This window comes from Lepidochelys olivacea (assembly GCF_965140295.1).
Source record: "Lepidochelys olivacea isolate rLepOli2 genome assembly, chromosome: 2".
Taxonomy (NCBI): Eukaryota; Metazoa; Chordata; order Testudines; family Cheloniidae; genus Lepidochelys; species Lepidochelys olivacea.
This window is the reverse complement of record NC_140412.1, coordinates 171172547-171187135: the sequence shown is the minus strand read 5'-3', so window position 1 is coordinate 171187135 and position 14589 is coordinate 171172547. Positions and strand designations below refer to the sequence as shown.

Sequence of the window (14589 nt, the reverse complement as noted above, 5' to 3'; positions counted from 1 at the left end):
AATACTTGAGAGTAGAATAATAATTATTCATAATAATTATAATAATAATAATAATATCTAGGCATCTATTTGTTAAGGGAAGAGTGTGGGAGTAATTAAATCCTGTAGTAATGCAGGGGATGGACCACTTGACCAACTAATGACACTATGAATTATTACTGTTATTGTTAGTATTGCAGTAGCACCTTGAAGGCCCAGTCTGAGGTCAGCATCCCATTATGCTAGGTAGTAAATGTGAAATCCATAAGAATGTTTAGGACTACATTATGGTTGCCCCGATGCAGCTTTCATGGAGGGGGTGGAGGGATTGTGCAGAGAGTTCCTTACCCACCCCCCACACCTCCATTGCACATCTGTAGGGAAATGTGGGTGTGGGGGAAGGTGCTAAAGCTACAAAAGAACTAATGGACCCCACTTGGCCATTAGTTCTGGCCCAGTGTGAGGGTAAGTCCAAGGCCCTGCCCTTCCCCATCCCAGACAGCTGCACCACTGGGCTCATCCTGCTCACATGGACTAAATGGAGACAGGAGCAGCTCGCCCGCAGGCACCAGTGCTCCAGCAATACTTCTGCTGCCTATCCCCCGCCTAGCCAAGCCTCAGGAGAGGCATGATTGAGCCTTTATAATTATTTGTTGTACGAATGCAAGGCATGCGTGGACTGTACTTATATCTCGCAGTAAGAAGATGGTGGAGCAAATAAACAGATACAACCCTATATATTGCCCCAGCTCACAGCCTCAATACTCTGGCTGCGTTTTGTGTGAAGGACTTGGCTCTATATGTAATATCTTGTAACAAGAAGAAGCTGTCCCTTCCTCCCTCAGCCTGCTCTGTGGTAGCAAAGCCACTCTGTAGTGGCTGCGGCATGTTCAGTGCGGCAGTAGCCCCATAGAGCCATAGTTGCTCCTCTTTTACAGGAAAGAATGGCCAGTGAACCTTCACAGTCTTTCTTTGCTTTCATCACACACACTGTTTCAAGCTCCCATCTCTCAAGCACGGAACCTTCTAGGAGTTCTCTAAATCCTATCCCACTTTGCACTGCAAAATTACACTGTTTGTGCTGCATCTCGGGCCCTCTACGGGAGTGGGTGGAAAATGAGGCAGGACATGTCATAGGAAATAACACAACATTCTACGACCTGTTTCATTTGTAGGACAGAGCTTGGTAAACATTATGAAATTTCTCTTTAACAAAAGTAAATCTGAGCTCAAGAAATCACAAGGATGATATTGCCTGTTTATGTCAATCTCTAATTTTAAAAACCCATATAATTCAAAAATTGCAGGACCTTTATTACCAGTCATATTCACAAGTGGGAGTGATGTTTGCTTCCATCCCAAATTTCAACGATTTCTACATTGAACTGGATGGCAATAACATGGGAGTGGAGTGTTTACGCCTCTTAAATGAAATTATTGCCGATTTTGATGAGGTAAGTTCTAAACTCTCTGTCATTTGATCTTACTGAGTCTACCAGACTTCTGCCAATTCAAGATTATTTGTGGAAAATTCCTCTTAGTTTGGCTATCTAATAATTTGACTCTGTAAACATCTGATTTCAGTGGGAGTTAGGAGCCTAGGTGCTTTTGTAGATCCCATTAGGCACCTATCTGCCTCTTTACATGCTTAAAAACATTTATGTCTGATGTGGCTCCCACAGACGTCACTGCGAATATTGCCACTGGCTTGAATGGGAACAAGACTGGGCCTATAAAGATTGAAGTGGTTTATCAACTTTAATATGCACATATTTTCAGATAGCTATGGTTTGTTGTCTAAAATATTATGTAATGTTTAACAGTTTTATGTTTTAAACAAAGCTTCTGGACAAAGAATGTTATAAGGACATAGAAAAGATCAAGACAATTGGCAGTACATATATGGCAGCGGTAGGACTTGTACCAACTACAGGAACGAAGGTAAGCTGGTCAAACAACATAATGAAAGACTTTGTGTACTCCATGTGCAAATGATGCTAATTCAGTCTCCAACTGAACTACTAAACACCATCAGTTGTAAAAATACGGCTAGAAATATAACTGATAACAGTTTGATTTCTTTGCAACAATTTACCTTCTTTACATCTGAGAAACAAACAATAACTTAAGATTCTAGAGGTATAATGTGAGCATGGTGTACTGAGCATTAGCCACATGGTTAAGACTTGGGGCTTGATTCTGTGCTCCCCTGCACCCTATGTAGTTATCTTCACCAGTGCAAATTAAGTGTGAAAGCAACCTGAGCAGAATGGAAGTGTTTTAGACCCACTTTGTACTCGTGTCAGCCCCATAAGTGCAAGAGAGAAGCAGGAAGTCCTGCAGTGACAGTTCCACCAGAATATAACTTAGGGATCATTTGTTTGTTAAAGAGTCTGAGGCCAAATGTAGACATTGGTCTACATTTCCAACCAAAAACCCAGAAACAGGGAGGGTAACTCAGGTATGATTGGTTTCAGAGTAGTAGTCATGTTAGTTTGTATCAGCAAAAACCTAGGAGTACTTGTGGCAGCTTAGAGACTAACAAATTCATTTGAGCATAAGCTTTCATGGGATAAAGCCCACTTCATCAGATGCATGCAGTGGAAAATACAGTAGGGAAGATGTATATATATACAAAGAACATGAAAAAATGGGGGTTGCCATATCAACTCTAACGAGAGTAATCGATTAAGGTGGGCTATTATCAGCATGAGAAAAAAAACTTTTGTAGTGATAATCAGAATGGCCCATTTCAAACAGTTGACAAGAAGGTGTGAGTAATAGTAGGGGAAAATTAGCATGGGGAAATTGTTTTTAGTTTGTGTAATGACTCATCCAGTCCCAGTCTTTATTCAAGCCTAATTTAATGGTGTCCAGTTTGCAGTTTCCCGTTGGAGTCTGTTTTTGAAGCCCCCAACTAAAACCTTACATATATATATATATATATAATCTTCCTACTGTATTTTCCACGGCATGTATCTGATGAAGTGGGCTTTATCCCACGAAAGCTTATGCTCAAATGAATTTGTTAGTCTCTAAGGTGCCACAAGTACTCCTCGTTCTTTCAGGTATGACAATTGAACTGCCATGCTGGTTCCTCCAAAACCCATCCATTTCCATCCTTCCCCTCATCCTTTCTCTAGCCCCAACCCCATAGTTAAACTTTGGTCTTTTTTCTCCACTTTTTTCCTCCTGTTATTTATTGTCTTATTTTAAATTACACTGTAAGCTTTTTGGGGCAGGGATCACGCTTTTCCAAGTGTTTGTACAGAAGCTAGCACAATGAGGGCTCCTTTGGGCACTAACATAGTATAAATCAGAATAATCACAGCAAGTCTGGAGTTGGACTTCTATATCAAAGGCCATGGTCAATGCATTTTAGCATGTACCCCCTCATTTGTCCATGCCTGATCTGATGTCCATGTCCATGAATCACAGAGGCACCCTTGAGTGAGCTGAAATAGAATTGCAGAATAACAGTGCACTGGAGGGCAAAAGGACTAGAACAGTGGTTCTCAAACTTTTGTACTGGTGACGCCTTTCACAGAGCAAGCCTCTGAGTGTAACCCCCCCTTATAAATTAAAAACACATTTTTATATATTTAACACCATTATAAATGCTGGAGGAAAAGTGGGGTTTGGGGTGGAGGCTGACAGCTCGTGACACCCCCCCCCATGTAATAACCTCACAACCCCCTGAGGGTTCCTGACCCCCAGTTTGAGAACCCCTGGGCTAGAATGAGCCATGAACTTTTCAAGGAGACAATTAACCTCGTTAAATAAATAAAAAACAAGGCTACAGCTGAATCAACTATTGGGATCAGTTTGGAATATATCCCAGACAATAAATATTGTGTGATTGTAGGATGCCTCTGATTGATGCTTTTTTTTGCCATTCCTAATTCTCTTCATTTCTGCGCTACTGTTAAACGAACGTAAATCCAAACCTACAGAGATGTATTTTTAAAATACTTGTGTGTGGTAAAATTGTTGACTCTAATTGGGGTCCTGAGACAGGCAAAAATTGATCACTTGAATTTTGTATCAGTGTGATCTCAGGCAAACAAGCAACGGCATACCAATATGTCTGGTATAAATGCTCTTTGAACTAGAATCCCAAAAACAAGTGTGTTATTGGGTAACTCCAGCAGTGTATGTTTCAAAAGCTAAATATGTTTATCTCATGTATTGTATATTTGCTAGCAGAGGAGTCATTTGAATTAGTCCAGTACTGAAAATATTCACTCAAATGTTATAGTAGAGATTTGAAGCCTGGGGTCTTAGGCAGAACCTGAACTTGAGGAAAAAAATACAAAGCCCAAGATGGGCAAACAAGGACAGAGGTGGAAAACACTGCCCAAAGCACAAACTCTTCTAAATAACAGAACAAATAAAGAAAAAGTAACTAAAGACTAAGAGAAAAGCTAAATAAAGTGAGGTATAGCCAGGCACAATGGTTAAAATCATATAGAAATTCTCTTACAAAAATATCCTAATTATTTTGCCATGAAAACAGAGACTGCAAAGGCCAAAATTTTAGAATACATAGATTTTCAGTTCTGCTCTGCTCCCTTTGTGTTGTTCATGTGGTACAACATGATACAAAGAGAGTAGGAACTCCCTGTATATCACCTTCTGGAGATTTCCTGGTAGGAAGAAGTCCTCATCAGGCATAGGTGTAGCCAGCCTTTTATGTCCCTCCTGTTCCTCTCATTTCACATAGTACTAGAGATGTGGAAGGAACACGGCCAGAGCAACCCCATTTAGTATATGGTCCCAAAGGATCATTGCCAGCTGATGTAAATTAGTGCAGCCTCTAGGAAGCTCTCCTACCCAGGGCCCAAGGTGGAACCAGGCAGAGAATCAGGCTCCCTGACATTTACCCATCTCCTTTGTGCCAAGTAGATCTCAACTGCAACAGAAAATCTGACCCAAACTTTAATTTTGCACTTCTGGGTTTGTGCCTAAAATAGATTGTGGTCATATAATTGTGGGTGCAGATAATTCTAAATGAGAGGTGTTAGACATTTGACTGTCTGATGAACCCATAGATCGAGTAGCTAGATGTCTCAATCCTTTTTGTTCTTCTTTGAGTAGTGTCCCTATGGTTACTCCATGTTTAATGATGTGCATGTGCCCATTCACTCTTAATCAGAGATTTTCACCAGGAGCACCTGTAGATCCGTGCCTGCGCTCTAGACACCCTTGTGCCCTGATACTGTGGGAATATAGGGAGGGGCAGACTCACTGCCACTCTAGTTCCTTCTCAACCGCCTGCAGCTTCAGACAGAGCATCACGGTATCCATTAGCCAGCTATGTGCCTGGCTATACCTCACTTTATTTAGCTTTTCTCTTAGTCTTTAGTTACTTTTTCTTTATTTGTTCTGTTATTTAGCAGAGTTTGTGCTTTGAGCGGCGTTTTCCGCCTCTGTCCTTGTTTGCCCGTCTTGGACTTTGTATTTTTTTCCTCAAGTTCGGGTTCTGCCTAAGACCCCAGGCCTCAAACCCTACCAGCAACAGACATTCAACAGAGAGACTCACATCCCCTCCAAATATAAGATCTGCTTAGGATTTTAAAGCAGATCTAAAAAACGGAGGGAGGTCAGAGTTAAATTCCTGCCTATGGAGCACTCTCTGAGATCACAGGGTCCAAGTCAGATTTACTAAGAAAGTTGGCTCTTCTACAGCAACCTCTTAGTCAGCAACAGCCTTGAAATGCCCATTTTGACCCATTGGTTAAGGGTCACTAAACTTTTTACCCCAGATCCTATGTTGTACCTATCCCCTCCACCCCCATCTTTATGAGGATCCACTCTCCCATTTCTTAACTTCCTGGGAGCTCATCACCTCAGAGAGATGGTGTCAAGCAGTCTGGAGAGGCTCACAAACATGGGAGCCAAGCTCTGGGCAGACTGTCAAGAAGAAGGCACAAACCCCAGATAGTTTGGGTGTTCTGTCATTAGATTTCGTCAACCAAGTACCAAGTGTGAACTCCACAAACACTATAAAAGCCTTACCAGGGAGTCACAGACAGTTCCCTTGGGCACTCCAGTCTGTCTTGCCACCTAGACAGGCTTACCTTTGTGATAAATGGTCCCTTATACCAAAAATCACAACAATATTCAGGTTACGCACAGTCCTAAAGTACCAGTCACTCACCCCAGGCCAATTGCACCCCTGATCTTTCATCAAACACAGACCTTGTAGACAGTCTTGTAATAAACTAACTAATTAACCAAGAAAAGAAATAAGGGCTATTTACAAGGTTAAAGCAGGTAAACATATGCGTATAAATGAGTTAGTCTTAGGTTTCAAAAGGTGATAGTAGCTGCTATCTATGCAAGCTCTGTATGTCCTTTAGGGATAACCCAAACTAAGCAGCTTGGGAATCCCTTGCTTATGCTTAGAAATATTGCCTTCTCCAAATCCCAAGCAGCATAGTGATGATAATTTCTCTTTAACGGGGATTTTTATTCCCTTCCCCCAGCATTCAAGCTGTCATGGGTCAAGGGCTTGTGTATATACCCTCTTCATGGGCATAGGGGAAGCAAACAATAAAGTCTTTTGTCCACTGATGTTCCACAATGGCTTGTCTGGTGCCTATAGGCCGTCTTTTGTTGGGGAGGAGATGACTTCTCTTGTGGTAAATTAGTATTTCACACTTGATAATGCTTGTCTCCTGACTGTGGGGTTTTCAGTCTTAGGGCATGGCTACACTTGCAGATGTAGAGCGCTGAGAGTTAAACCAGCCTTTGGAGACCGCAGCAGGGAAAACGGTGCCATGTGTTTACACTGTCAGCTGCAAGCACAGTGGTGTGGCTACATTAGCAGCTATTGCAACTTCACAAAGGGCAATGCATTGTGGTAGCTATCCCAGTGTGCAAGTGGCTGCAACTTGCTTTTCAAATTGGGGGGGAAGGGGGAGTGTGATGGGGAGTGTGTTGTGTGTATGTGGGGGAGAGAGAGTGGGTTTTTGAGGGGCTCAGAGCATGTCAGCATGCTGTCTTGTAAGTTCAAACAGCAGCAGACTCCCCCTTCACCCCCACACACCCACATTCATAACAGCAGCATTCCACACTAATGGCTTGCTTTGTCCCGGAGCAGATAAGCATGCCGGCTGTCAGAAACGAAGCTTTGAAAGGGCATATCCGCATTTCTGTAGCCAATTGCAAAACAATGACAAGAGTGGCCACTTGAATTCAGGGGATTATGGGACGTTTCCAGAGGCCAGTCACAGCACAGTAATGCAACACCTCGTTCACACTGATGCCGGGGCACAGCAAGCTTTATGCTTCTCATGGAGGTGGATTACCAGGAGCACTCCAGCTGCAAGTCCAGACCCTCTATGTGCCTTGCCAGTGTGGACACGTTGGTAGTTAGGGCACCCGGGGCTGCTTTAATGCGCTGTAACTTGCAAGTGTAGCCAAGCCCTTAGCAAACATTTTTATAGTTGCAGAGCAAACACTTAAATATTACCTTGTAACATGAAATACAGATATTATAAGTGAGATTAATACATTTAGCATCTACAAGCATTTCATAAAGTCTAAACACTAACCACATTCTTATAACTGTAATATCTATTTTAACGCTGCTAACACACAGGTGAGCCAGATTGGTTTCCAGCTATCCATTTGTCAGTATTCCAGGACCTAGGCACCTTGGCGTGAGCTGGCAGCTGGTCTGCCAGTGTCACAAACGGGATCCTAGGAGTGATTTCTACAGGCTTTTCCATCCAGTTCAGCTCCCGACCACCCCCCATACCTCCTCCCTCCCTCTTCAGGAACCCATTTTACAAAGACCTCTTAACGCAGAAGGTATAATCCCTGCTAGCTCTTGGGATAATCGAATCTGTTCCACCAGACTTGGTTGGGAAAAGCTTTTCTTCCTGGTACTTTCTCATTCCTCCCCGTGACCCCCCAAAAAAGTGTAGTGTAATTCTGGACATGAGGATTTTAAACACTTTTGCCCACTCCCAACAGTTCAGAATGGTAACCATAGCAACGATAATTCCCTCCCTAGGTCTGGGAGATTGGTCTGTTTCCCTTGACCTTCAGGATGCTTATTTTCATGTTAGGAGTACTTGTGGCACCTTAGAGACTAACAAATTTGGTGCCACAAGTCCTTTTCTTTTTGCGGATACAGACTAACCCGGCTACTCTGAAACCTATTTTCATGTTGTCATTCATCCCTCAAACAATCCCTGCATGTTGTGGTAGGCTGGGATCATTGCCAGTATTGTGTCTTATCCTCAGGCCTTTCCATTGCCCAAAGGGTTCTTACCAAAGTTCTGTCAGCCACAGCAGCTTATCTTCACCAGATGGGCATAATCATCTTCCCCTACCTGGAAAATTGGCCTCTGAAAGGTTGTTTACCTATTGAAGCACAGACAGCAATCAGCAAGGCCCTTTCTCTGTTTCACTCTCTGGGCTTCTGTCTCAATGTGTCTTGCATAATGACAGGTTTCAGAGTAACAGCTGTGTTAGTCTGTATTTGCAAAAAGAATGTAGCTCACGAAAGCTCATGCTCAAATAAATTGGTTAGTCTCTAAGGTGCCACAAGTACTCCTTTTCTTTTTGTCTCAATGTGGAAAAGCCTATTCTAACACCCACACAATGTATAGATTTCATCAGGGCCACACTGGACTCTGTCTACCAGAGTGTACTTCCTCAAGGACAGATTCGCCACAATGTCCAACCTTGTTTTCACAATTCAACAATGTTCACAAACCACTGTCTTCAAGCATGGTTGAAAACCATCTACACCCCCAACAATCACAGTCTATCCAAGCAGGTGTCCATTGCTCAGAAAGTCCTCGCTTCACTAAATTGGTGGAAGGACCCACAAAATGGGTTTGTGGGAGTTCCCTTTCTACAGCTTCCTCCCACAAGGATTATCATCACAGATGCTCCCTGATAGATTGGAGCACGCAGTTCCAGAAACTGACAGCACAGGGCAAATGGACACCTCAGGAGGTGAGCCTCCATGTCAACATACTGAAGCTCAGAGCAGTTTGTTATGCTCACTAATAGTTCTCACCACACATCAAGGGCCACCCAATCAGAATAATGCTGGACAACAGAGCAGCAATACAACGCATCTCTCTGGGGACGACTCTGGACTTCCCCCAGCTAGACATGTCACATACTCACCATCATGAGCCCACCCAGTGAGCTGCCTGCTCGCCTACCACGATTCATCCCATCCCAGCTACCAAAGCCTTCCTGTGCAAGCCTTCCTGCCACCCCACCAAAATCATCCCCCTGCACTGGCCCCTCCCCCTCTCTCCCACCCTCTAAAGTTGTTCCACGTTTTTCACTTTGAAAATCTGTTCTACCTATTCATATTTAATCTTGACATAATTCAGATTTAATCTCTACAAAAGACCTAGACCTTGAAGGGTACGACCAGCCTTCACCACCTACTGAAAGCAAGGGAGATAAGTCTTCTCCATTCTTCACAGGATTGAGTCCAGTCCTGCACCACTCAGGTCAACAGGAATGTTGTCAACAGGAGCAGCATGAAGCCCTCAGAACCCATATAGTTATCAATTACCACAGAAAGCAATGCTTACAACGCTGAACAAATAGCTGTTGCCCAGCAGCAGAAACAATTTTTCCCATTGTAATTTTGCTTTCCTGTTGTTTACTCATCTGTTTCTCCTCTCAAAAACACCTGAGGAAGGCAGGAATCCAGAGCATTTGAGTTTCAGAAAGAAAAGATTATGGTCAAAAGTAACGACAGCTCTGTCTTGAAGTTTAAGATGGTAGTAAATTCTTGGTAAGTCATGTGCCAGAGCTGCAATGCTAATCCATAATAAATAGACAAAGATTTTCAATTAATGTAATGTAGAAGGAGGAGCTTCATATAACCTTAGGTTTTGGCCACATCTGAGTTGTTGTTGTGATCCCTTTTTCCCATTGAGTGTCTGTGTCTGAATCTCCTGATTTGTCCCCATGACTCCCAGAAGTCAAAAAGAGAAACAAAAACAATTCAGCATTGGAGAAAATAATGCAAATATTCGAAACACAATTGAAAGTTCCATTTCACGTTTAGCAAAACAGTTTAGATGCAGTTGAGAATGAAGGGGTATGGCAGTGTTTTATCTGGCTCAAACTACTGTGTAAATGTAATGTAAAATGTTATTTTGTATCTAGGCTAAAAAATCAATTTATTCCCACTTGAGTACACTGGCAGATTTTGCAATAGAGATGTTTGACGTTCTTGATGAAATCAACTATCAGTCTTACAACGACTTTGTCCTCCGAGTTGGTAAGTTCTGTTTCTAGAGTTAGCCTATAAAATGTAGCATTGCTGTTGGCTGCCTTCCCCATTTTATCTGAAGAGGTTCAGTAGTAGAGAATTGCCTATATCTTTGAATGAAAATAGCTCATATTCATGCTCTTGAGTGAAACTTGGAGCCGGAAGAGTCTAGATCGATGGCCATTTTATCATCAGCATGTTTGCACAAGTGCCATTAATTTAAGGGGAGTTACACATGCAGAAGGTGAGAATGAAGGCATCAAGCTTAAGGGTGCTAGTCCTTATGTTCAGGACCAATTCCAGTTTGGTTAGTTATGTGATGCTTAGCTAAAATTCTTTTAGAGTTTCAATTGCATATGGTTCGCTTTCATTCCCTGTCATACTCTGTTCTCTAATATTGCTGTGCATTGTTAAACTGCTGCAGCATTCCACTCCAGAGCCGGCAGTACTTCACTGGTGTGCGTACGTTTTGTGTGCAGATATAGATTGTACAATGCTTTGGAATCTTTGAGACCTTTCTTATGTTATCAAAAGGTTTCTTGCATTTAGCTCTTTTCCTCTCCTAGTTGCTGCAGCTTCTGCTTCCTCCAACAAATCAACCCCTCCCGCTCCCTCCTTTAGCCCTCTTGTGCCACACACACATGCTCTCCTCCACATGAAGGATTGCACTGTGATCCTCACCCCTGAAAGCCAGTTCCCTTCTGCAGCCTTCGTTGCTTCAGTGCCATCTCTCCTTCCAGCCCTTCCCCAACGGTAACTCCAAGGCTGTTCTCATCTCAGTGAAATCCTCTAATTTGACATGCTTCCCCCACCCTCACCTCCTTTTGTTTCCCAGCCCATTGGTTGAGTTGTGCACTCAAACTGGAGCGGATCAGTTGTGGGCTCAAAGTGGAGCAGATAAACTAGCAGCCAAGTGGTGAAAGTGGTCATAGACCATGATATCAATAGTGAGGAGAGGCGAGTCATGCTACAGTCCTGAACTCCCCCATCATCCAGCAACTGAAAGCTTTCCTACATCACTGGTACAATGCCTTCCTCCAAAGTGTCCTTAGAAGACCACAGTGTGGCTGGCCATGCACAAGTGTGCAAGGGGCAGACAGAGCACCAGGATCCCTCTCCCCACTTAACTTGTGCAACTTCTCATGGGGAAGCCACAATTCTCATCTTGGCACAGGGGCTAAGACCATTAGAACCAGCAACTGTGCAAGACACTGCAAAAGGGGGTAGGGTCATGCTGCTCCTCAATTCCACACTAACTGGTGAAATCAGCATAGGGCCTAGGAGCTAATATTGTGCCTCCAAAAAGGAAATGTATGTGCCAGTTCTGAGTGCTTCTCCCCGATAGTGCTCCCAGAGAAGCCTGTGTGTCTGTGCATGCAGAATATATCCCTAGTCTGGTGCTGGTATCAGAATTTCTCATGTGACCTGCTTTCCCTGCCCCAACTCCTGATGTTTCCCAGCCCAATGGCAGTGCAGGGTCGGTGCACTCCCGCTTAGGAGGCTGTCTCTTAAAAAGCACAACAGAGCCCATAAGAAGTAATCAAGGGTCAATAATCTCTTGCCATGACCTGTAGAGACTTCCTCTGTGCTACTAAACAGCTGGACACATTTTATGCCGGAAGTGATTCTTCCTCTCCTTCTCCTCCTCCCTGCCGGAAGATTGAAATTGAGAATTTCCCTCATGAGATTAGAACAGGTTTTTTTTAAATTTGAGTAAAATTAATGTTACATTTCAGGTGTGCTCTGTGTGCCTGTATAGGTCAATTTCTAACACTCTTCGGGATCCTGGGTGTTGAAAAGCTCTAATATAAGAGGATGCTATTGTGTACTATGACAGGTAAAAACACTGAAGTCATTTATGGCGAAACAGTTGGAAAGAGCAGCTGTTTCTCTTAGATCTATGTCACAGCACTTGAAGCAGCAAAAACGAAATAAAAGCCATTTTTCTGATTTTAGGTATTAATGTTGGGCCTGTAGTGGCAGGAGTTATTGGGGCCAGAAGACCACAATACGATATCTGGGGTAACACTGTGAATGTTGCCAGCAGAATGGATAGTACTGGAGTGCAGGGTAAAATTCAGGTGAGTATATTCCAATCACTCTTTATCAGTTTGAAGTTCCTGTTTATTAATAATCCTATGATTACATTTTCAAGGCTGCTTAGAAAGCTCAGCCTCATCTCTTCACGTTTCTTATGAAGGCAGCAACATCCCCAAGGTGATTCAGGTGCCTACTGTGTAGTTATTCTTCTGTTATCTGTTCCACTGCTTTGAAGTGGTGAAATCAAAGGATCAACAAACCACAAAGAGAGGTTTCACCTTCAAATTCCTGCCGTACTGCACTCCATTGGATTATAGGTCTGAATCTGCAGTCTTTACACAGGCCAGTCATCCCCAAACTTCCACTTCACTCTGGGAATTTTGCCTGAGTAAGGACTACAGGATAAGGACCTATATCAGATTACATTCAGTCACATCTTGTATAGATTGTAGAATCTTTCTGGATGAAAGGCGCCACACTCTTGTAAAATATTATTAATCTTTGAGATTGTCCTGAAACAAAGCTCCAGCTCCCAGCATGGACTGAACTTTGGGGAAGCCTGTATCTGAACTTCACATTTGGTCAAAATCTCTGTTGCTATAAACTAGCTTCAATGAAGCAGTACTAGCTTACACCACCAGAGATTAGGCCCTATGTTTCTAATGAGTAGAACCAAACTTCAGATCTGAACGCCGCAGAACTTTGGAGTCCTTCATTTCTAGATCGGAAATTTTCTCCTTAGGGCCCATCTCATTATTAATTATTATAATTATTGCCAGCAAAGCACATACCAGGGAAAACCAAAACCAATAGTTATTCATTCATTCCATGGGGCATCTTTCATCCCAGTTAAAGAAAGTGCCATAGAGAAGTATAATTCTGCTTTCTTACTCTAGGATTAACCCTAGCTAATTGATAGGAATGGTAAAATATAATACTGGCTCTTCTTACCCACAGGTGACAGAAGAAGTTCAGCGGATATTAAAGAGGTGCAGTTACGAGTTTGTGTGCCGAGGTAAAGTCAGTGTAAAGGGAAAAGGCGAAATGTTGACCTATTTTCTTGAAGGAAAGGCCAATGGAAATAATTCACAACCACGGTCTTTAAACTTAGAGCGGAAAATGTACTCCAACGGGAGAACAAACATTCAAACCAAACTGGGCACCAGTTGTCCATCAGTGTCCTCAGTCGCCAGCTTTACTGTAAAAGCTGGGCTTGGAGCACTTCAAGCATCAACAACCCACACAAATCAAACATTACATTACCTTCCTTCTGTGCCAGCTGTGAAAGAAGTATAGAGCAGAGAAAATTTGGTTACGGCATTTGCAGTGAACTCAGAGAGCAGAGGTTGTCTGAATTTTCACCAGGAGGTCAAGGATCATAGGCCATGGCATCAACCAAGGATCATTACAACCCAACCAAAGAGAACTTGGGAACTGCATAAACGAACTCTTGGAATGGAACAAATAAGGGCTAGCAATTCTGTTAGGAAAAGTCTAAACCCAATTTTTTGGAAATATGGAATATTTTCTTGGCATTTTTAAAGGATAAATGCTATAATTGAAAAAAGTGTACACATGACACTGTATTTGTGTGTGTATATATATATATATATTTTAAATCTATATATGCACATATACAAACACTCCTATATAGAGATAGATAAGATATATGTATGTGTATATATATATATATATATATATATATATATATATATATATATGTATGTATGTACACATCCACCTTCAATGGCATAAGGGATAGATTTCTTTTACCACCATATCCAGTGTTGTTGGGTCTGAGGTTAGTAAAGCTGCTATTAGGAAAGGAGGGTGAGATGATTGAAAATTATTTGGGGCTATAGCAAGAGTTATGAAAACCTTGTTCCACTGCTTGAAATAAGGAAAGAAGAATTCGTCAGCGATTGGTAAATGAAGGTTGAATTAAAGCCAACTGCCAAACTGAGGTATCTTTTAAAGTTTTATTTGCATGTTCAGTAGCTTTGAATGCTTTCCAGTTACAATTACAACACAATGCTATGAGCTAGACAAGAGACAGGGCTTAGGAATTTGATCAGATACTAATAAATGTTCTTTCCATTGACAAAGAAGGTTGCTAAAATACTGTCTTTCTGTAGGACATTTTGGCTTGGTATGAGACAGAGGTGCCATCCTGCAAGCACAGCAATATGCTTATGAAATATAGAACAGTCTTTCCTGTTTTATGCACATTGCCAATTGTATTGAAGGTAGAGAACAGTGGGACACTCTCTTTTTGCAGTAGCAGACTTTCACTGAAAGCACAGATT

General features: G+C 42.3%; 1 protein-coding gene across 1 annotated transcript in view; it reads left to right on the top strand.

The window, feature by feature from the left end:
* ADCY1 (adenylate cyclase 1) overlaps window positions 1-13799 on the top strand; it is a 227861-nt gene extending 214062 nt beyond the window's left edge. The window contains exons 16-20 of the mRNA XM_084620103.1: window positions 1287-1433; window positions 1822-1920; window positions 10138-10252; window positions 12200-12324; window positions 13241-13799. Coding sequence (XP_084476229.1) covers window positions 1287-1433; window positions 1822-1920; window positions 10138-10252; window positions 12200-12324; window positions 13241-13579 — 825 coding nt within the window. The 3' untranslated portion in view covers window positions 13580-13799. The remainder of the gene's footprint in view (window positions 1-1286; window positions 1434-1821; window positions 1921-10137; window positions 10253-12199; window positions 12325-13240) is intronic.
* The last annotated feature ends 790 nt before the right edge of the window (window positions 13800-14589 follow it).